The sequence below is a fragment of the Microcaecilia unicolor genome, chromosome 9 (assembly GCF_901765095.1).
Source record: "Microcaecilia unicolor chromosome 9, aMicUni1.1, whole genome shotgun sequence".
Taxonomy (NCBI): Eukaryota; Metazoa; Chordata; class Amphibia; order Gymnophiona; family Siphonopidae; genus Microcaecilia; species Microcaecilia unicolor.
This window is the reverse complement of record NC_044039.1, coordinates 152,329,952-152,352,503: the sequence shown is the minus strand read 5'-3', so window position 1 is coordinate 152,352,503 and position 22,552 is coordinate 152,329,952. Positions and strand designations below refer to the sequence as shown.

The window sequence follows — 22,552 nt, the reverse complement described above, 5'->3', positions numbered from 1 at the left end:
GATTCACGGGGGAGGCAAGGGGAACCATGGTGGTGAGAAAAAGGGAGAGTGATGTGGGGGAGGGGGTACCACAGTGGGGGAAAGAAGAAAACAGAAATCATGGATGGAGGAAAAGGAGGGACATCGGAAGAGATGGTGCCCAGGGAGGGGATATCCTGAGAGGAGAGGACATGGTGTGCCTGGGGAAGAGAGACAGGAGGGGAAAGAGATGGAAACTAGATAGATTTGAGCAAGAAGAAGAATGGAAGAAAGTTTAATGTGAAGATGGATATAGGGCAGCAAGTAAAGGAAGAGAAAAAGAAATAGTGAATAGACAGGAGGTCCACAAAAAAGTTCAGAGCACAGGGAAGCAGAACCGGCAACAGTAAACAAGATAATCAGAAAGATAAAATCACCAGAAAACAAAGGTGCAAAATTATTTTATTTGTAGTTTGGTGAGTGAAATATGTCAGTTTTGGCACATTTACATCTGCTGTCTATATATTGCACTGTATAGGAGGAAATGTGAAGGGTGCTATATGCGATTAAAAAAATTTTACGGTTTACAGCCCTACATGAAATCATGTTTGTGTATGTGTTCAGTGATTTTATTCTTTATAGTTTCCACTAATTTGCCCAGTACTGACATCAGGCTTACCGGTCTATGATTTCCCAGATCCCTTTTTAAAAATAGCCATTCAGGTACTATGGATGATTTTAGCAACATGTTACAGAGGTAACAGAAAAACAAAAGAAGGGGTAGACCAGTGTGGTTCCAAAACAGTTGGTTTATTATATTAGGCAAGAAAACGGACTTGAAACAGTGCTGCATTTTGCCACTACATGCACCTGCTTCAGGAGTCAAACCAATTATCGCAGCAGCAGATGATAAGTTGTAAACGTAAGGGCTAGAGCATCCAGTGGTACTGCATCCAGGTACTATGGATGGTTTTAATGACCAGTTACAGATCACTAACCGATCTGCAGTTTCATATTTGAGTTCTTTCAGTACCCTGGGGTGCATACCACTGTTCCCTCTAAGCTGAGCGGGAGTCCTCCACTTACATTGCTACCAGTGGGGAGTAGTGCTGTCCAATTCATGATTCGAATCCATTTGCCTTAGGTGAATCTATTCTTTTCAGAAAAAAAAATTGGGAATCCCGATTCAGGATTTCCCCACCTCCCTCCTCCTGTCACCCAAGCCACTGCTGCTGCTTCACTCAGCAGCAGCAGTGACAAGAAGATAAACTTACCACAGGGTCAGTCTATCTATTGTTGCAGGATGCCGGCTCCGCCCCAGAACAGGAACTGACAGGAGGGCGGGACTGGCAGCCACGCCAAACTGCCAATGCAAGGAGGTTTGAGTGAGAATTTGCACAATGGAGAGTTGCAATTAGGTGATTACCCTTTCCCTCTCCACACAGCCGTCATCACCGTTAACCTAAAACAAAGCACATATTGGTTTCGTCGGAAAGAGGAGTAATTTACTTCTAAATTTTAAATCATTGTGTCATTTGGAGGGGCTGGTTATAGGGACTACCTATATTCGTGCAGAGATGTGTTTACCTGCTAAAGGGCCACCAAAACAGACATCATGTCATGTGAATCAGGTGCTTAACAATCAGACTTAGTATTTATAAGTACAGTTAAAAAAAAACCCAACAATATTAATTAGGTTGAAACCTGGGAGCATTTAACATCTTTTTTTTTTCTGTGCCTACATCAAAAGAAAAATATGGCATGTGGGAACTTGCTCCTATTAGATACAAAGTTAATTATGTTCAGTGGAAATAAATCTGTTTGCTCAGGCTTTTTCATTATTGCTTTCAAGTATTACATATTAAGGGCATTTGCTTGAAACTTTTAATCCCTTTATCCAGTCCTTACAAGCTTTTTTTTTTCTTTTCTGTGTTAATGTTTGTTTTAAGAAAAAAAAAAATATCATTGAGCTCTTCCTGTTTGCTTTTTGGGTGAAGGAAGCAGCTTCATGGCAAGAATACTTTTCATTTTCTATTTGCCCAAAGATTGGTGGCTTTCTGGCCCTTTGTTCCCCAGTTTCAAGGAACTGAGCTGGATTGCATGGTGTTTTTGGTTCTTGGTTTCCTCTGGCAATATGTTAGCTGTAGGCTCACTGTTCTATGAAATGTATATTTGAATTGATATCGTGTTCTATTTATTTCTGATGGGCCCTTTTTTGTGGTGGTGGGGGGGGGGTATGTTTTGAACTTAATTTTAATACTGAACAATAATTGTGGAGATAGTGTAGACATTTTAGAGAAGTAGAGGCTGGCGCAGTTTAATCTGTCATCACAAATTCTTCCTTGAATGTTTAAAATATTCAATTGCTGCTGCCTGTCTGTTATAATATTAGTATAGGGCTTAGGTCTGAGGCTGTGGCCCCCTATATTTCAGTAAAGCTGAATCGAATAAAAAAACTAATTCCTATGAGCAGATCGAATTGAATTTTAAAAATTTTGGAGAGAATTGGACAGCACTAGCGGGGGGGGGGGGGGGGGGTAATGCTTCAATGGTGTGTTTTCTATCACTAGGGACAAGCAGGTTCCCTGGAGTCTTGCAGGGTTTGCCGGTCTCTCACTATTGAAAATGTGATGGTGAAGCACCACCCCTCACTAGCAGGACTTTAGCTGGACTCTCGCTCAGCTTAGAGGGAACAATGGTGTATACCATTTGGTTCAGGTGATTTACTACTCTTTCATTTGTTGCTTTGGCTCAGTATATCTTCTAGGCTCACTGAGATTTCTTTCAGTTCCTCTGCATTGTCATCCTTGAAAACCATCTCTGGTACAGGTAGAGCTCTTACATCTTCAGTAAAGACCAAGGCAAAGAATTTATTCAGCCTCTCTGCTATGGCCCTGGCCTTCCTGATTGCCCCTTTTACTCCTAGATAGTCTAACATTCCCACAGATTCCTTCATGGGCTTTCTGCCTGTGCTAGAACTGAAAAAAGTTAGGAGTGTGAGTTTTTGTCTCCGAGACAAAAGCGATGCACATTGGGAAGAATAATCCAAATCATAGTTATTTGATGCTAGGTTCCACCTTAGGAGTCAACACCCAAGAAAAATATCCAGGTGTTATTGTGGTCATTACACTGAAATCTTCCGCCCAGTGTGTGGTGGCAGCTAAAAAAAAACCAAACAACAGAATGCTAGGAAAGGGATAGAATGGCCATTCCCAACCCAGTCCTCAGGGCACACCTAATCCTATCAGATTGTCAGAACATCCACAATGAATATTCTTGAGTTAGATTTGCAAATCTAACTCATGAATATTTATTGTGGAGATCCTTAAAACCCGCTGGGACTAGGTGTACCCTGAGGAGTTGGGAATGGCTGGTAAAGAAAATAAGGCAAAGAATATTAGAATGCCTCTGTATATTGTGTGCAATTCTGGTCACTGTATCTTTAAAAAAAAAAAGATACAGCATAATTAGAAAAGGTTCATAGAAAGGCAACTAAAATGATTAAGGGGGTGGAACTCCTCTCATACGAGGAAAGGCTTAAGCCCGTGGTCCCCAAACTTGGCCCTAGAAGCACCCAGTCTTCCAGGATATCCACCATGAATAAGAGAGATTTGCATGCAGATCTTTCTCATGAATATGCATTATGGATATCCTGAAAAGCTGACTGGCTGGGGTGCCTCCAGGACAAGGTTTGGGAACCACAGGCTTAAGAGGTTAGGACTCTTCAGCTTGGAAAAGAGATGGCTGTGGGGGGATATGATAATGGTCTACAGAATACTGAATGACATAGAATGTGTTTCCCAAGTCTGGTCCTGGAGTACCCCTTGCCAATCAGGTTGTCAGAATATCCACAATGAATAGGCATGAAAGAGATTGGCATATAATGGAGGCAGTGCATACAAATCAAGTTCATGCCTATTCATTGTGGATATCCTGAAAACCTGACTAGAAAGGGGTACTCCAAGACTGGACTTGGGAAACACTGATGTAGAATGAGTAAATGTAAAGCAATTTTTTTTTACTCTTGCAAAAAGTACAAAGACAAGGGGATACTCAAGGAAGTTTTATGGTACTACTTTTAAAACGACCTGGAGGAAATATTTTTTCACTCAGCGAATAGTATGTTTGTTTGTACTCAACTCTGGATAAGAGCAGAATATAAATTACAAGAAATGAAACAGTTAAGCTCTGGAACTCATTGCCAGAGGATGTGGTACAGCAGTTAGTGTATCTGGGTTTAAAAAAAGGTTTGGACAAGTCCCTGAAGGAAAAGTCCAGTCTGCTATTGAGAGACAAGGGGAAAGCCACTGCTTGTCCCTGGGATCAGTAGCACAAATCTTGATACTATTTGGGATTCTGTAAGGTACTTGTGATCTGGATTGGCCACTGTTGGAAGCAGGATACTGGGCTAGATGGACCATTGGTCTTACCCAGTATGGCTATTCTTATATAAAAGGCAAGCATAAAACCTGCATCAATCATGGCTAAACTGACACCATGGACATTTATACTAGCTCAAGAGTAGATGTAAATGTACATGCATAAATTCACTTTCTGGTCAGTGCATGTAACTGTGTATGGAGTAATTTTGTAAGTGCTACTTTACATGTGTGTACTATTATATCTGTGTGCAAAAAGGCCTTTGTAAAATTACTCATAGTGTAAAAGCCACAATTGCTAAAAGAGGAATGATTGCATTTCATCAGAGTATTTTGCTACATGAATCCCTCTTTTTTGGAATGGGATAGTGCTGCTACTGAGGGAGAAACTAAAATTATGCTTTGGAGGAAAAAATATCTTAAGATATTCCTCAGTAATAGTCATCAAAATAAAGAGAAGTTATATGTGACCATCTCTGGGAAAGGTGGCTAAAGTCACCAGAAACAAAAAGAAAATGAGGTTTTAATTAACATTGTTAGAGCAAATAATTTGCAAAACATGAGTCCAACCCCATCCTTTTATGTGAAAAGATAAGGAAAAGTTACAGAAGTTCAAACTACTTATGGACCTATGACATGAAAAATTAGCTACTCTCAACATTTTGGATATGAGCCTTTAGTCACCTTTTCCCAGAGCCAGTCACATATTATACTCGGTTTACAAATAAAAATAGATTATTGCATTTTAAAGTGTAGGATAAATTATTACATTTTAATATTTACAACTGTGATAGAACAGCATTTGCCTAACTTGCTTTAATTTATATTTCTCTTTTCTGTTAAAAAAAAAATAATAATAATTACAGTACCATCCTGCAAGGTATATAGGTTACCTAGGAAGCAAATAGGAATGAAAGCATTTAAGAAACATTTGGCTTCCTTACCAAAGATGACCCTCCTTACAATACTGAAATCCAAAACAAAAAAATTTAATATAGTTTTAGCCTCAGCCAAGATTAGAATAAGCATCCTTAAGTACCATGCCATCTAGTTACAAGCTACCAGTGCAATTGTATGCAGGTTTTTTAGCAGTTGACTCTGCTCAGTTTTCAGGCTAATTGCAGTAAGATCTGATTAATCAAAGGCTGAAGAATATCAACCAAACCATAGCAAACCTAACTAGCAAAAAGTGGCTACTTCCAGTATTTTAAAGAAAATGTATTCGGTTTTCTCTCGTCTTATCTCAATCAGTGTGATACTATTTAATGCTGGCAGCCAAAGGTAAGATAGAAGTAATGAGCTGTAGGTGCATGGTATGCTGCTAGTTTGCAGTTACATAGAGCAGAGTGTTAGAGGATATGGGTTGTTCTCTTTGAAGCCTCTTCTACGAATCAAAAAGGAGGGAGCAACCATTAAATGGCTTCATTATCTTCTGTATTTCTTGTATTAAAATATGAAAATGTTATTTCTGTGCACTTTACAAGATGCAAGAAAAAGACCGCTTTAAAACAGGAACTCTCTCAGGGCAACTTGTTTTAATACAGCACTCTACGAATTAAAAAGTAACAGCCATTTTGTATGAAATAAGTACCTCAAATCAATGTGCACATACTTTTAATGGCACTGTTATATGATACTGTTCTGCTTGATTCATAGTCTCTTCTAGAGAAAAAAAATTCAGGCAAATACTGTAACATACAATGAGACAAAAGAAAAAAATGCCCAAACTATAAAACACTGTTTTAAAAGTATAATAGAAATCAAGTCTAAAACTGGCAAAAAAAAAAAAAAAAAATTCTTCTTTTCCAGTATCAGGCAGACTTCACAATCTCAAACTGAACTCTTTCAAAGAAGACAAGTCAATGATGACTCTACCTTTTGGCTGGTTTGATGAGGATAATTATGTCCTTTTCATCTTTATTTTCTTCATCATTGTTGTTGCAATCCGATTCTCCTACATTATCATGATGATCGTCATGCATACTTAATTATTGATGGCAGAATTCAACCACAGCCATACTTCAGGCAGAAACACATGCCATTGGAAATCGAGGTCTTCCAGATTCACCACAGGCTAATAGGACAGCTTCAGGCTTGCAACTGCTACAAATCCATCGTTGGAGTGATTCTGTACACCTGGCTTCACAATGTTGCATTTGTCTTTTACAACTTCCCTAAGACAAGCTAGGATGTGCTTAGCGCTATCTTTATCTACTTTAAATATGAAATTGGTGGCTCTGGCTAAGCAGGGTACTGTCAGTATGGCTGTGGGGTTTGGTCCTGGACTCTAGCTCTTTGGAAATTGTCCCTGGCAGGAAATGTGCATGAACAGCAGCAACACTGTAGTGCCTCTACAAAGTCACAGATCACAAAAAGGAGCATCTCTAAACTCCACTGCTCCTGGCATAAAATAAATGTCATACAGCAACACTTCAGAAGGTCTATTTTTTTCTCTGCTGTAAAAACGTTACATATGTTAAGCAACATTATAATGGTTACTCAGAGACAGGACAGTGGGTTCAGTAAACCATTTGGACTCTGTAAGAAACATCCAGAGCAAAAAAAAAAAAAAAAGAGGCTTTGGTCTAGGCCTGTTTATGGAACGAATAATCAATGAAAATCCACCGAAGTGGAGGAACGACGGAATCCCACGACAGAACCAAAGAAACAAACAGTAGAAAAAGACCAGGCAATCCAGAAACAGACACGAGAACTTGACTGTTCAATTGAAGTAAATATATATATATATAGATATAGATACAGATACATAAACACACACACACATGACCCCAAGTGTGGAAGAAATAGTCTATGTTGAAACAGTTACAATGAATTATTAAATAAATATAATCAAATTACAAATGCATGAAGATTATGATCCAGATAATCATGGGTAAGCACAAACATATTTTTATGTAACACTAACTTCCTTCAACAGACTTATGTGTATGTCCCAAATGGTAATAGATACCGGGATCCTCCTTAATTACCACAGAAACAATTATAATTAGTATAAGAGAGTTCATTCTGTTAACTGGCTATTTCACATGTAATGCTGTAGTCTAAATCCACTTTTCTATTGATCTTTGAACAGAATATGAATAGAAACCAGTTTGCCAGCACTCCCACTCAGGGAGAATCTGTCATGACCACCTTGCTTCTGCAATTATAACATGCCTTGCCCTTCTTTGTGCACAAAAGGCAACTAATTTACATATTAATTGATATTTATTTCTAACAAATACATTGCTACCCATCAAGTGGCAAGTGTTTAGCCATTTTTTCATGAATCTCTTCCATTAAACTAATCAAAACAGCAAGTTTCAGCACAATACCAGGTATCAAGAGCTGTGGAATTCTCACTTTTCTAAGCAAGAAAGCAAATTTGTGTGAAAGATTAGGCATATGTTCTACTTATTTAAGCTAAGAATTTGCACCTGATTACTAAAAGAATCAGACTTTATAGTCAATATGTCAACATTCTAGTAGCTGGGAAATAGGTAAATTTTAGTTAGTAAATTATACTGAAATTGAACTGGCTTGCAGACTTTAAATTGTATAAACAACAACTTACACTGTGCTAACTATTGGTAAAGCTTTGGCAACTGAGACAAAAAGATGCAAGGAAAAGTAACATAGCATTGAAAACGCTCTGGAAGACGCTATGTTGAACACTGGCAGCCCCTGATGAAGCAGTATCCAGTGAAACGGAAGGGCTTTGTTGAGTGTATGCCATGCTGAATATAATAAAGCTTTTGTTAAGCAGAACACAAAATTCTTAATTTACCAAAGCTAAGTTACTAATGTTTACTTTTGAAGCTAAGACAAGCTCTATTGGATAAAATTTAAAAAATTGAAACAGTTTTAAAAAAAGGACAAATATAGGAAGGGGGAGGTTTTCTGACTAATGATGTGGTATACAGTATCTACGCAATAACAGTAGCACTAGTTTTACTGAAATATTTCCTCCACCAAAAAGAAAGGAAGGAAAAAATATATATACTTGGTGCCACTAGTTAGCAGACACAGTGTAATTTGTTAGTAAATGATGCCAGACTGCGTACTCAGACCAAAAAGACTCAAAAACAAGAGACAGCATGATTAATGGAGGAATACATTGAAATGTGAGAAAATAATAGTGCACATTAGCAGACTAAGGCATAGTTTGTCATGGAGCTGTAAATACATTTATAAGTGAATACTAGTAGTCTGATCATAGCACAAAACCTAACCTGTAGCTAGTGAGGTGCAGTGACATGGCATAGAAGCAGCTAAGAAAGCAAAGAATCCATACTGCAGCTTCCTTAGGGTCCTCATTTTAAACACGTTTACTAAAGAGTCCTGCCTGGCAGTTCAATGACAACGCAATGTACTACCATGCAGAGAAACCTAGACACAGTTCCCAGCTCAGGTCCTTTGCTCCACTGGTTGGCCAAGGCTCAGGATATTGCTGATTTAGGTCCCTACTTTGGCTTGTGTCCCTCATCCATGAACTGTACAAATATTACAGTGACTAAGTTGTGAAGAAAAGAAAAATCAGATCCCAACTGAGCTGGAAGCCCAAAGGAGCAGAAAAACTGCTGTGTAATCGTTACACTGATTACTGGAAATGTATTTTGGAAATATGTGTCTCAACTGGATTGTAAAAGGATTATGGAGAAGGGACTGTCTTATGTGTAAGCAGTACTATACTCAGTTCATTTGACAAGGAGACTATTAATTCAAACTGTTAGAAGACTATGAGGCATATTTTCAAAGCACTTTGGGAGGCTAAGTTCCATAGGTTTCTATGGAACTTTGGGAGGCTAAGTGCTTTGAAAATGAGCCTCTATGTGTAAAAGGCAGTATCAAACAGCATGGGAGTGAGGAAGGGTGGCAACTTCTTTTTAGATATTGTTGAGCTGATAACAAGAACAGAGTACACAAATGTGATAAAAACCCAAATGCTGTAAATAAAAAGAACTATGCTCATCTAAATGTATATGAAAAGTTTATGAAAAATCCTATACAAATAGGAGTGAGTATGAAAATGGAGCGAAACTCATAAGTTAGGACAGCTTTCAAAATATATCTTTAAAAGTTTATTAGTTCAAAAGTTAAATATCTTAAATTCTATTCACATTTGTCCAAACACTTTTATTTTTGCAATACATACAGCTTTTGACATGCACTTAAGTGGCCTCTGCAAGGAGTTTAAACTACATTAAAAAAATTACTCTGTTTACTTTTTAACCAATTAAAAACATATTACTTAATTTAAAATATTGCATGACAGTATACAATGGAAATCATTTATTCACAATATTCACAATTTTAATCATCCTTATGTACACAACACTATCCTGAGACTTATACTATTGTAAGCTACAATTTGAGCAAATATGCAGTTAAGTAACACTAGTTACTTAAACTAAAGAATTTTAAAGTTCAAAACCAGGCTGAAGAGGATGTCAAGGTTCTTGCTGCGTTTCTGCATTTACTGCAGAGGGGGCACTGGAAGAATGATGAGCAAGTTCAGATAACAACTCGTTTCTGCTTTCAGGTGGTGCCAATGGTGGGAAAAATCCAGCTCTTTGTGGTGGAAAATTAGGTAAAGGCCATGGTGGAAATGGATTTCGCACTGTTTCAAAAGATATAAAAATACAGAAATTGTTTTAGTCTGTTACACCATAGTAATATTAAATCTGATGACAATGAACATCTTTCACTCAGCGAGACTAAGTGCTTTCACCGACATTTTTTTGTAAATTAGAAAATCATATCTACAGGCAGCCAGATTCTGTTCCTTTAACAAATCAGAAAATGCAGATAAGGAAGGAAACAACAGCCTAGCCAAGTTATAGGCTATTCTAATTAGGGAGTCAAACCAAATCCAAGCTTGTACCAAAAACTAGGAATAAACTTTTTTCCTGAACTAGAGACCCACAAAAAAAGAGACTACCAATTCAGAATAAAACTTTGGCTACAACATAACCAAGCACATGATGCAGGATCCTTACTCCGGAACCAGAATGACTATAGACAGATGTACACTTAAAGCTGACAGTACAAATAAAATAACCATTTCACATTTAAGTATTTATCTGTTGTTTAATGTATACTTTATGATGCATATAGTTGACATGAGTTGTAACAGATTTGGACCAATTAGCTTGCTCTGCCCCCCTCTGTAAATAAATGTGCCTTTAAATTTAAATGTTTTCATGAACAAAACAATCATTTGGTTGATGTATGCCTGAAGCAGTTACTGAATCAGAAGGAAACCAGCTAAACATGAGCCAACCTGTCAGTAATGTGTGACAAATGAAAAATAAGCACGGGCTTTGCTCATTACTGTTTTCATTTATGCATGAAAAACCTGGATTTTTCTTTTAAAAGTTGTAAGCAGTGGGCTGTCTACTGAAAGAATTAGCACCTTTAATTCCTTGGCAGGCCAGAGGTTCAGGCACATACTACTGTCTGGCAAGAGACACGTGTCAAAAACTTCAGCAAAAAAATACTTCATACAAGAAATGCATGCTCCAAAACATTTACAACACATGTACTGTGGCTGCACTAAATAAATACATCAAATTAGCATCTCAAGTATCTCTTTGCTACATACATTTAAATCATTATTTTATTGTTGTTTATTGTAAACTGCCTTGCTGTGAATAAGAAAGGTGGTATATCAAATTTGAAGCACCTGGCATAGCTGCAACTATACAAGAGCAAAATAGGCAATGTTAAGTGGATGAACAAATGTTTACAGAAATTAGGAAAGCTGGCAAATTGGGCATTATAATAATGGGTGATTTCAATGACCCCAGTATTGATTGGAGAAATGCTATATCAGAGGACGCTTGAGAGGTAAAATTCTTAGATGTAATAACAACTGCTTCCATATCATCAAGCTGATCAATCCATAGACTGGTGGGTTGTGTCCATCTACCAGCAGGTGGAGATAGAGAGCAAACTTTTGCCTCCCTATATGTGGTCATGTGCTGCCGGAAACTCCTCAGTATGTTCTCTATCTCAGCAGGTGGTGGTCACACACAGCAGCAGCTCTGGCTAGGCCTCCAAGCCTAATTTTTAGGTTTTGTTGAGTGCCTGGGGTTGAGGGCTCTTTTGAGCAAGTGCAAACCTGGTGGTGCCAGGTCCCTCCTTTTCTCCCCCCTCCCGCTGGCTCCGTTAAAAAAAAAAAAAAAAAAATTTTGAACGTCCTTAAAGGCGTTTATTTCGACGTTTATTTAAGCGTCTATTGCAGCTACTCACTGGGACACCAGGTCGTTACAACTCGGAGCGGACAGCAGGTAATTTTTACCTTTTTATAGCGGGCAGGGGGTTCCCCGATTCTTCTCCTCGTGGCATATGGCGTCGGAGGGCGAGGGCGCAAAGGGTCGCTCCCCGGGTCGCTTGAGCGCTTCTAGAGGGGATGCGGGGGTCTTCAAGCCTGATTCGCCCTTGTTGGGTGACAGTTTCGTGACCGATGAATGTCCCGGTCCTTCCTCCAGCGTGGCGGTTTTTCCCGCCATAAACGCCCATCCCCCGCTCCTCGCCTCCGCCATCTTGGCCGGCCACGCGGCTCGGACGGCTTCTTCTTGGGCCGCCCTTGAGGTTGGAGACATTAATGCCATGAACGCCCTTAATTTGGGCGACGGCACAGAAGCGGCTAAAGTTAAGAGCCGTTCTTCCCGCGCGGCTCCTTTGCGGAGTTTCGCGCCGGACGCCATTTTGGATGCGCAGCATGTCTCTCCCCCGCTATTGCGAGCGCCGGTTGAGGGTGCGTCTAGGGCTGTTGCCCAGACTGCGGAAGTGCACAGTCTGGGGGGTTTCTCCCCCGAGTTTGTTTTGCTGCTGCATCAGGCCTTCCTCATGCACAACGCTGCCCCTGCTCCCTCGTCTGGTAAAGAGGTTGAGGTTCCCAGAGGTAAACGCCCTCGGGTTGATTCCCAGGCCTTGGAGGAATTTGTCTCCTCCGATGTAGATGAGGGCAGCGTGTCTGAGGTCTCCCAACGGTCCTTTGCGGATTCCTTGGAGGAGACGGATCCCCGCTCGGATGGAGCGGATGACCCCTCTGCAGCGCGGCTTTTTAGCTCAGAGGATTTGCCCAACCTGTTGTTACAGGCCATGGACACTTTGAAGATTTCCTCTCCGGAGGACGTCTCTCCCTCAGCCCCTGTTGGCTCTGCCATTATGCTGGGGACGAAGCGCCCGCCTAGAACCTTCCACGTGCATGATGCCATGCACACCTTAATTTCGGCTCAATGGGATGTCCCAGAAGCGAGCCTTAAAGTGGCTAGGGCTATGTCCCGCCTCTATCCTTTGGCTGTGAGTGAACGTGAGGCCTATCTGTGGCCTACCGTGGATTCTTTAATCACTGCGGTGACTAAGAAAACGGCGTTGCCGGTGGAAGGTGGCACGGCCCTAAAGGACGCCCAAGACAGAAGATTGGAGGCGGCCTTAAGGTCGTCCTTTGAGGCGGCTGCTTTAAGTTTGCAGGCCTCAGTTTGCGGCTCCTATGTGGCCAGGGCGTGCCTGACTATGGTGCAGCGGGCTTCCCCCTCGGATCTTTCCTTGAGGGCTGATTGGCCGGCCCTGGAATCGGGCTTAGCCTATTTGGCAGACTTGCTGTATGATGTCTTGAGGGCCTCAGCGAAAGGCATGGCTCAGACAATCTCTGCGCGGCGGTGGCTTTGGCTGAAACATTGGTCTGCTGACCACGCCTCTAAATCCCGCCTGGCTAGGTTGCCTTTTAAAGGCAAGCTGCTCTTTGGGGTCGAGCTGGACAAAATCGTGACCGATCTCGGCACGTCTAAGGGCAAGAAATTACCAGAGGTCAGGGCTCGGGCTAGTACTCGTCCCGGTACCTCCAGAGGACGGTTGCAGGAAGCCCGTCGGTACCGCCCGGGCAAGTCGGGCTCTGCCCCCTCTTCCTTCAAGAGGAATTTCTCCCCCAAGCAGCATTCCTTTCGCAGAGACCGCCGTCCCGGAGGTGCTCCCTCCGGTCCTCCCCCAGGGTCTCGTACCCAATGACGGGGTCTTGGTCCACGCCCCAGTGCAGATTGGAGGACGGCTGTCCTCGTTTCTGGGCGAGTGGACCACAATAACTTCAGACGCGTGGGTGCTGGAAGTCATCAGAGACGGCTACAAACTAGAGTTCTGCCGACCCTTAAAAGTCGGGTTTGTACTCTCTCCCTGCAAGTCTCCGGTCAAAGCTGTGGCAGTGCAGCAGACCTTGGACAACCTGATCCGCCGGGGTGCGGTCGTTCCGGTGCCAAAAAATCAGATTGGCAAGGGACGTTACTCCATTTCCTTTGTGGTTCCAAAGAAAGGAGGCCTGTCCGGCCTATCCTCGACCTTAAAGGGGTCAATCGGGCCTGGAAGTGAGGCACTTTCGCATGGAGACTCTCCGCTCTGTTATAGCGGCAGTGAAGGCAGGAGAGTTCTTGGCTTCCTTGGACATCAAGGAAGCGTACCTGCATATTCCCATCTGGCCTCCTCTCCAACGCTTTCTGCGTTTTACAGTCCTGAGACGACACTTCCAGTTCAGAGCCCTCCCTTTCGGGTTGGCTACTGCTCCGCGGACCTTTTCCAAAGTAATGGGGGTCATAGCGGCCTTCCTGCTAAAGGAAGGAGTACAAGTCCATCCTTATCTGGACGACTGGTTGATCCGAGCCCCCTCTTATGCAGAGTGCGGCAAAGCTATGGACCGGGTAATTGCTCTTTTGAGCTCCCTGGGATGGATCATCAACTGGAAGAAGAGCCAGCTGCGCCCGACTCAGTCCCTGGTGTATCTGGAAGTTCGATTCGACACCCAAGTGGGCAGAGTGTTCCTGCCAGACAATCGGATTGTCAAGCTTCAGGCTCAGGTGGACTAGTTCCTAGTAGCCTCTCCTATTCGGGCTTGGGACTACGTGCAGCTGTTGGGCTCTATGACGGCCACGATGGAAGTAGTGCCCTGGGCCAGGGCTCATATGAGACCACTACAGCTATCTCTGCTGCTGCGCTGGACTCCGATGTCGGAGGATTATGCTGTGCGCCTTCCCGTGGACCCAGCAGTGCGCAAGGCGCTGAGCTGGTGGACGCAGACAGACAAGTTGTCTGCAGGATTGCCTCTGGTGACCCCGGAGTGGATTGTCGTCACGACAGACGCCTCTTTGATGGGCTGGGGAGCCCACTGCTTGGGAAGGACAGCGCAGGGGCTCTAGTCTCCTGCAGAGGCAAGTGGTCTATCAACCTCCTGGAACTCAGAGCCATTCGGTTGGTGTTATTGGAGTTCATCCCGGTACTGGTGTTGAAGCCTGTACGGTCCTGTCGGACAATGCCACGGCTGTGGCCTATATCAACCGCCAGGGAGGTACCAAGAGCGCCCCTCTAGCCAAGGAGGCTATGAGTCTTTGCCAGTGGGCGGAAGCGAACCTGGAGCAGCTTTCAGCGGCCCACATTGCCGGAGTCATGAATGTCAAGGCGGACTTTCTCAGTCGCCATACCTTGGAGCCCGGAGAGTGGGAACTATCTGCTCAGGCGTTCTTGGACATCACGAAGCGCTGGGGCCAGCCGAGCCTAGATCTGATGGCGTCATCGGCCAATGGCCAAGTGCCGCGCTTTTTCAGCAGAGGACGGGACCCTCGATCCCTGGGAGTAGATGCTCTTCTCCAACAGTGGCCGACACAAGAGCTCCTCTATGTGTTCCCGCCCTGGCCCATGTTGGGCAGGGTGCTAGACCGGGTGGCAAAGCATCCCGGCAGGGTAATCCTGGTGGGTCCGGATTGGCCCAGACGTCCCTGGTATGCGGACTTGTTCAGGCTCTCAGTCGACGATCCTCTGCGGCTGTCAGTGGAGCAGGGCCTGTTACATCAGGGTCCCGTGGTGATGGAGGATCCCTCTCCCTTTGGTCTTACGGCCTGGCTATTGAGCGGCAGCGTCTGAGGAAGAAGGGCTTCTCAGACAAGGTCATCGCCACTATGCTGAGAGCGAGGAAGCGCTCTACTTCTACTGCTTACGCCAGGGTTTGGCGTATCTTTGCAGCATGGTGTGAAGCAGGCTCACTTTCTCCCTTTACTGCTCCAATTTCTTCAGTGTTGGCGTTCCTGCAAGAAGGTCTGGAGAAAGGCCTGTCGCTCAGTTCCCTTAAAGTCCAGGTAGCGGCTCTGGCTTGCTTCAGGGGCCGCCTGAAGGGTGTTTCCCTGGCTTCGCAGCCAGATGTGGTGCGCTTTCTCAAGGGAGTTAATCACCTGCGCCCTCCTCTGCACTCAGTGGTGCCTGCGTGGAATCTCAACCTGGTGCTAAGAGCATTGCAGAAGCCGCCTTTGGAACCCTTGTCGAGGGCATCTCTGAAAGACCTGACGTTGAAAGCAGTCTTTTTGGTGGCTATCACTTCAGCCAGAAGAGTTTCCGAGCTCCAGGCGCTCTCATGTCGAGAGCCTTTTCTGCAGTTCACTGAGGCAGGAGTGACTATTCGCACAGTGCCTTCCTTCCTGCCCAAGATTGGTTCTCGCTTCCATGTGAATCAGCAGCTCTGTCTCCCTTCCTTTCGTAGGGAGGACTACCCAGAGGAGTACTCTGCTCTTAAATATCTGGATGTGAGACGAGTCATCATCAGATACTTGGAAGTGACCAATGATTTCCGGAAATCGGATCATCTGTTTGTCCTGTTTGCAGGTCCTCGTAAGGGTCTGCAGGCTGCTAAGCCTACAGTGGCAAGATGGGTCAAGGAAGCCATTGCAGCGGCTTATGTGGCCGCGGGGAAGGTGCCGCCTATCCAGCTGAAGGCTCACTCCACGAGAGCTCAGGCGGCCTCGATGGCAGAGGCCGGATCCGTCTCCTTGGAAGAGATATGCAAGGCGGCAACTTGGGCTTCGGCTCATACATTCTCCAAGCATTACCGTTTGACTGTGGCTGCACGGGCGGAGGCCCGGTTTGGAGCTTCAGTGTTGAGGTCAGGGATTTCTATGTCCCGCCCTGGGTGAGTACTGCTTCGGTACATCCCACCAGTCTATGGATTGATCAGCTTGATGATATGGAAGGTAAAATTATGTATAATCATACCTGATAATTTTCTTTCCATTAATCATAGCTGATCAATCCATAGCCCCTCCCAGATATCTGTACTGTTTATATTCTGGTTGAATTTTAGGTTCAAGTTTAGCCTTCAGTTACTTCAGGAGGACTTCGTGTTCAAGTTCTTCTTTCACTTGGATTCTTCAAGAGTTGAGACGAGTTTGTGTTACAGTGAGCTGCTGCATTCCTCTCCCCTCCGTTTTACGGGGCTGGATTGAGACATAAATTCTGCCGGCACTCCCTCCCGCTTCGTGCGGCTGTAGGGCAGCTTTGTACCCCTCCCGCTTCGGCGGTGTTAGGGTCAGTCAGCTCCTCCCGCGGTTGCGGTTGCAGGATAAGCCAGATCCCCCCGCATCGGCGGGTGTGGTGTCCCTCCCCCGCTCCGCGGGGATGAGCTGGACGGATTCCCCTCCCCCACCTGTGTGGGGATGAGCTGGGTTAATTCCCCTCCCCCGTTTCGGCGGTGGTGAGCTGGGCAGAGTGTCCCTTCGTGGGTGTAATTCTCTAAGTGCTGAGTCCTGCGGATGGAGCTTTGATATCGACATACTGAGGAGTTTCCGGCAGCACATGACCACATATAGGGAGGCAAAAGTTTGCTCTCTATCTCCACCTGCTGGTAGATGGAGCAACTGGTCCAAGAACCGATAAGAAGGGGAGCTATTTAGATCTAGTCTTTAGTAGAATGCAGGTATCAAATTTGAGCTGATACCTAGGGTGAAGTCACTAAAGATATATACTGTAGCAGCATTCAATTTTCAAAAGGGTGACTGTGACAAAATAAGGGAAATGGCTGAAAGTTCCTGGAGTCAGTCTATTGTCTGTTATTGAGATGGACATGGGGGAAGCCACTGCTTGCCCTGGGATTGGTAACATGGAATATTGATACTACTTGGGTTTCTGCCAGGTACTTGTGAACTGGATTGGCCACTGTTGGAAGCAGGATACTGGGCTAGATGGGCCATTGGTCTGACCCAATATGGCTATTCTTATGTTCTTAAACATCCAGTGTTCAGCCTCTCAGCCATCTCTGGCATTTCCTCCTTCATGATCCAGAAGGCACAAAACACTTCACCATCACAGGACATTTTGGCTCCCGGTGGAAAAACTACCTTCACAGCCCCATTAAACCATCTTCCTTGTTCAGAGCAAACCTAACAGAGACCAGCTGCAAGACACTATAAAAATCTCTCATAACCGAACAGATAAGTTTTGAGAAACTAAAGAGAAAGGAACATGCTGGTCACTTGATATTTCTGTGGTGATAGTGTTCTAGTCTAAGAGCTTATCTGACTAAAGTTGCTTTATGAAACTGCACTGAAAATATCAGGAATTAGTTTGACATCAGCTACTGTTTATTGACCTTTTCTGTCTGTGATCTTCCCCTAATGTAAAGTTTCAGAAATGTAGACATGCACATCTATATAATTTATCTTATTAGACTCCAAATCTTTATAAAACTCAATAAGGCTTCCAGAATTAATACCTATGAGCACTATGTTTTTGTTCCTATAAGAGGCGAGTGATGGTGGTTGGGAAGAATATTGAAAAGACCATCTTTTATATTTAATGGGCTGGATAGTTTGGGGAATGTATATGCTTATCAACCAAAACTGGTAGAGAATCAGAAAGAAAGACAAGTAGACAGACTGGATGAGCCAACTAGTTCCTAAATTCCATCATCTACTATGTATCTGCCAAGAGGACTGGCCTCCTGACTGTGCAGAATATAAATGTATATTTATTATTTAGGAAATATTTTAAAAAATAAATGTATTGGCAATGGAGTTAACACAAATCCAAGCATATAAAGGCCAAAAAGTCAGTATTTACTCTCTGTGCACAGGTGTTATATATATTAATGAAGATATGCAAATGTTCAGTCCAAATACTATAATAATCTGGTTTCAAAGAAGAAAAATAATATATTTTATTGCTCGAATATGGTTTTTAAATGCCTCAAAAAGCTACATACTTGGTGGTGGAGGACGTGGTACACCTGCAAAATCTCTTGGGAAATATTCTCGCGGTCCATACATGCCAGGGTGCAGAGGTGGAGGAAAAAGAGGGCCTCGTCTCAGAAAAGGGCCTCTTGGATCCACTGGCAACAAGGGACTTCTGATTGGAGGGTGAGGTAATGGTATGTAGCCTGAGCCCCTTCCCTCAATTCCAGATGGAAGATGTCGATCAGAAGCATTTAGCAAACCCTATAAAATACAACATATAGAATCTTTATTCTTACTGGAGTATCTTTCACATAGTTAGGACTCTAACCGTCAACAAACAGAGAGGAAGCTTAATGCTTCCCCAGGCAGATGCATAATGGCAGAAAAGTCTTGACATTTTAATTTTAGAATATTGTCTATAGATTACTATAAAGAGGTACTTCAACTGTATGGCTAGTCACAATAAAAATATTCTAAAAGAAATGGTACCTTAGGAACAGAAAAACATTGGTACATTGACAAGTCTTTACTATTTTTAAATTAAAAATAATACATTTTGTTTTATTACTGTTAAAGAGGAAGACATGACAATACAGTACACCTTCAGGAAAAAAATGTTATGAAATTAAACAGAAATGACGCAGTTGCTCATATGTAGAAACCTCTGAAGCTGTTATATTAAGGAACAATCATGGAAAATTGTGAGATTTAACAGGGTGTTGTGACTGCGATGTTTTGAAGCATTCTCCGACTATGAATTAACCTTACAAATAGGAGAAAGTTTTTCTTCACTCAGCGTGTGTAGTTAGACTCTGGAACTCATTGCCGGAGAATGTAGTGACAGCAGCTGGCCTTACGGAATTTAAAGGGGGTTTGGAAAGATTCCTGAGGGAAAAGTCCATTGAACATTATTAATTTTTTTTTGTGGGGGGGGGGGGGGGGGGGGTTCTTGAAGCCTGGATTGGCCGCTGTCTGAGACAGGATGCTGGGCTTGATGGACCCTTGGTCTTTTCCCAGTATGGCGGTGCTTATGTACTTATGACAAAATGGCGAATAACTATTTATTTATTTATTTATTTAGTACATTTATCAGTAAATGAAAGCAGCCACCTATTGCTGTAGTCTCCAAATACAAAGCACAAGATGAAATAATGTGACTGTAAATAATGAATCAGATTGTACTTGGTTAATCAAATTCCTTACTTAAACAAAAAAAATAAAAGAAAAAGGATCATCAAAGCTACAGCCCCAGTTGTGCTAATTCAGTTCCTTTCAGTGTTTATTACCATGTATCCAGTAGATGCACATGTATTTTCTGACTCATTACAAACAGAATACAATACAAGTGGAATAAAAGCAAAACTGTTTACCTGTAATAGGGGTTCTTTATAAACAGGATAAATCAGATACACAAATGGGCAAAATCATCCAACAGTACCAGGCTTTTCTGAATATGATTCCCATGCAGCTGCTACCACATGGGTCTTTTCAGTCTCATTTATTTATTTAGATTTTGCTCACACCTTTTTCAGTAGTAGCTCAAGGTGAGTTACATTCAGGCCAGGAGGGCTCACAAACTAAGTTTGTACCTGAGGCAATGGAGGGTCAAGTGACTTGCCCAAGATCACAAGGAGCAGCAGTGGGATTTGAACCAGCCACCTCTGGATTTCAAGACCAGTGCTCTAACCACTAGGCCATCATGTAGAGTGTACGTCAACTCCTTGGGAAGGACGGTGGGTATGTGTGTCAGATTTATCATGTTGTCTATGGAGAGCCCTGGTTAACAAGAAAGCAACTTTGGTTTCTCTATCTACAAGCAGGATGAACCAGCCACACACGCTAAAGGCTGCCCCATGTTGAGGTTTTGATTATGCAGAGCAACCAGAAACAGATGTACTGTGGGAATTTATTAACTGCCATTTTAAGGTCCTCAAGTAGGGACAGTGGTGTTGGAACTACTTATTATGCCCCACCAACTGATCAGATTATGGAATGACCAGGGTCAAAATGTCTGATAATGAAGTCCTAAGAGCCTGTAAAGAAACTGCTTTTCTTGCCTTTTCGTGGGTCTTAGGTGGTGGAGAAAAATGTGATTATGATGAGTAAAAGAGCCTTCAAAACTGTCTTGCCTCAGGGACACCTTGGCACTGTGAGACAGCAGAGGCATTGCTGGTGGATATTAATGAAGCCACAATTAGTTATAAACTAGATATTTATTTGCCTAAAAAGTGCAATGGGGAGAAAAGACCTCAGAGTTTCCACTGCCTTTAGCTATAACTTCTTTGATAGCTTACTAGGCTAAGAGTGACAGTCACTGATCAGAACAACTCAAAATAGCGTGCAGATTCCATCATGAAATAATAATTGCAAGCGCATAAGAGTATAGCCTTTTGAATTCAAAAATAGCCAATTGCAAACAGCCTATCAACATCATCAATGTCCATTTAAACGTTAAGTCTTATTGGCTCAAAAAAGGGCAATCAAAACATTTTAAGGTTTTATTGACTCAATGTAGGGTACACAGGGGTATCCAGAGCAACATATTACGAGACTTAATTTTAATTTAAAAATTCATAACGAAAGCCAGAAAGAAAAATAAATCTCAGCAAAAACTGCCAGTATGAAAAATATTCATGTTGGAAGTGATCACACACATTAGCAAAATACTTGTTAAAAAATTATGTTAGGAAAAGTGCTATATTTGAGGGGGAAAAATCTATGTTACAAAACATTCGTATTAGAAAAAAACCTTCTTGTCTAAAAAGCCATTTAACCGATGAGGCTCAACCACGTTTAAATGAAAAATCCATCTTTATTCTAAGCTCAAAAGGCTTTACCATGGTTGCCCTTTTGGGTATTATCTTGTAGTTAATCTATAGCAATATGCCATAAATCAGAAATCATGTTTGCCAATGCAGTGAGAGACTATTGGAACCTCCAGTATCCCTTTTGATAATATTTGTGTTCAGTAATTCAGAAACTTAGGGGTTCCTTTTACTAAGGCGCGCTAGAAAGTGGCTGAAGCTGCGGTTAGTGTGTGGGTTTGCCGTGTGCTCTGGCCACTTTCTAGCACAGTAGAAAAACAGCCAGTCAGCTTTTTTTTTTTTTTTTAATGACCATGCACTCATTTCCCCATTAGCGCATGGCCATTACCGCCACCTATTTAGGAGGCGGTAAGGACTCCCACGCTAATCAGGTAGCATGCGGTAATGTGCCCATGCTACCTGATTAGAGCAGGCACACCTACTCTCCACCCCCAGACATGCCTCCCGTGGGAAAAAATTTAATATATTTTGAACTGTAGGAGTAGCACGAGCTGCTGTCCAAACTATCATGGGACACTTCAGCGTGTCCTGCAGTAGTGCCCTTTTACCGCATGGTAGGCCCACAGTAGATCTACTATGACTTAGTAAAAGGACCCCTTAATCCTCTAGTTGTTTTTCTGACATATAGAATAGCATTTTAGAAAGGACATCCAGGTTAGTAAGTTGCTGGTGGTGCTAGTATTTTAGAACAGAACCTTCCGACATACAGCCTGTTCTAAAATACATGATAAATGGACGGCCATGTGCTGGTGACAATGGCCAAACTATGAATGGGGATAAACAAGAGAGACATGGACATCATTGTAACAGCACAGGAATGTCCATGTTATAAAATGGCCACCATAAACGTCCACTGAACATATCAAACGTGACTTCATTATCTCTAGGTCAGAGGATAAAGCACCTAGGTGCTCAGGCAGTGTTCTCATCGATTCTTCCTGTTGAAGGAAAAGGCCAAATGAGGAAAGCTCACATTCTGGAGCTAAAGGTGTGGCTGTGTGGATCGTGCCAACACGAGTGCTTCAGTTTCCTAGACCATGGGATGATTTTCCAAGAGCTACTGAGCGGTGATGGTGTCCATCTTTCAAGGAAGGGACGAAGTGTCTTCAGTAACAGACTGGCTAAATTACTAAAGAGGGCTTTAAACTAAATTTGCTGGGGATGGGTGAGAAAAGCCCCAAAGTAATTAATAACCCTTATAGAAAAGGGGGGAAAAAAAGTAACACGTGGAGAACCTTGTAGATCAATGCCCTAGTATGGGAAACAAATTTCTAGATCTAGAGGCTGCAATGATAGAAGCCAACTTACATTTTCCTTTCCCTCTTAACCAGTTTAACCAACACAATTTACATTGGTGTAATATACAGATCACCTTCACAGTCAGGAGAAATGGACAGAGGCTTCA

At 42.8% G+C, this 22,552-nt stretch overlaps 1 protein-coding gene across 6 annotated transcripts in view; it reads right to left on the bottom strand.

The window, feature by feature from the left end:
* Window positions 1-9,530: 9,530 nt before the first annotated feature.
* The window catches only part of MIA2 (MIA SH3 domain ER export factor 2), a 221,091-nt gene continuing 208,069 nt past the window's right edge, over window positions 9,531-22,552 (bottom strand). For 4 of the 6 annotated variants that reach the window (XM_030215534.1, XM_030215535.1, XM_030215536.1 and 1 more), the window contains 2 exons: window positions 18,352-18,583; window positions 9,532-9,957 (listed from right to left, as the gene is read on the bottom strand). In XM_030215534.1, the coding sequence (XP_030071394.1) occupies window positions 9,788-9,957; window positions 18,352-18,583 (402 nt within the window). In that variant the 3' untranslated portion in view covers window positions 9,532-9,787. Of the gene's footprint in view, window positions 9,958-18,351; window positions 18,584-22,552 lie in introns of all 6 variants that reach the window. The other 2 variants (XM_030215533.1, XM_030215537.1) reach the window with 2 other exon arrangements.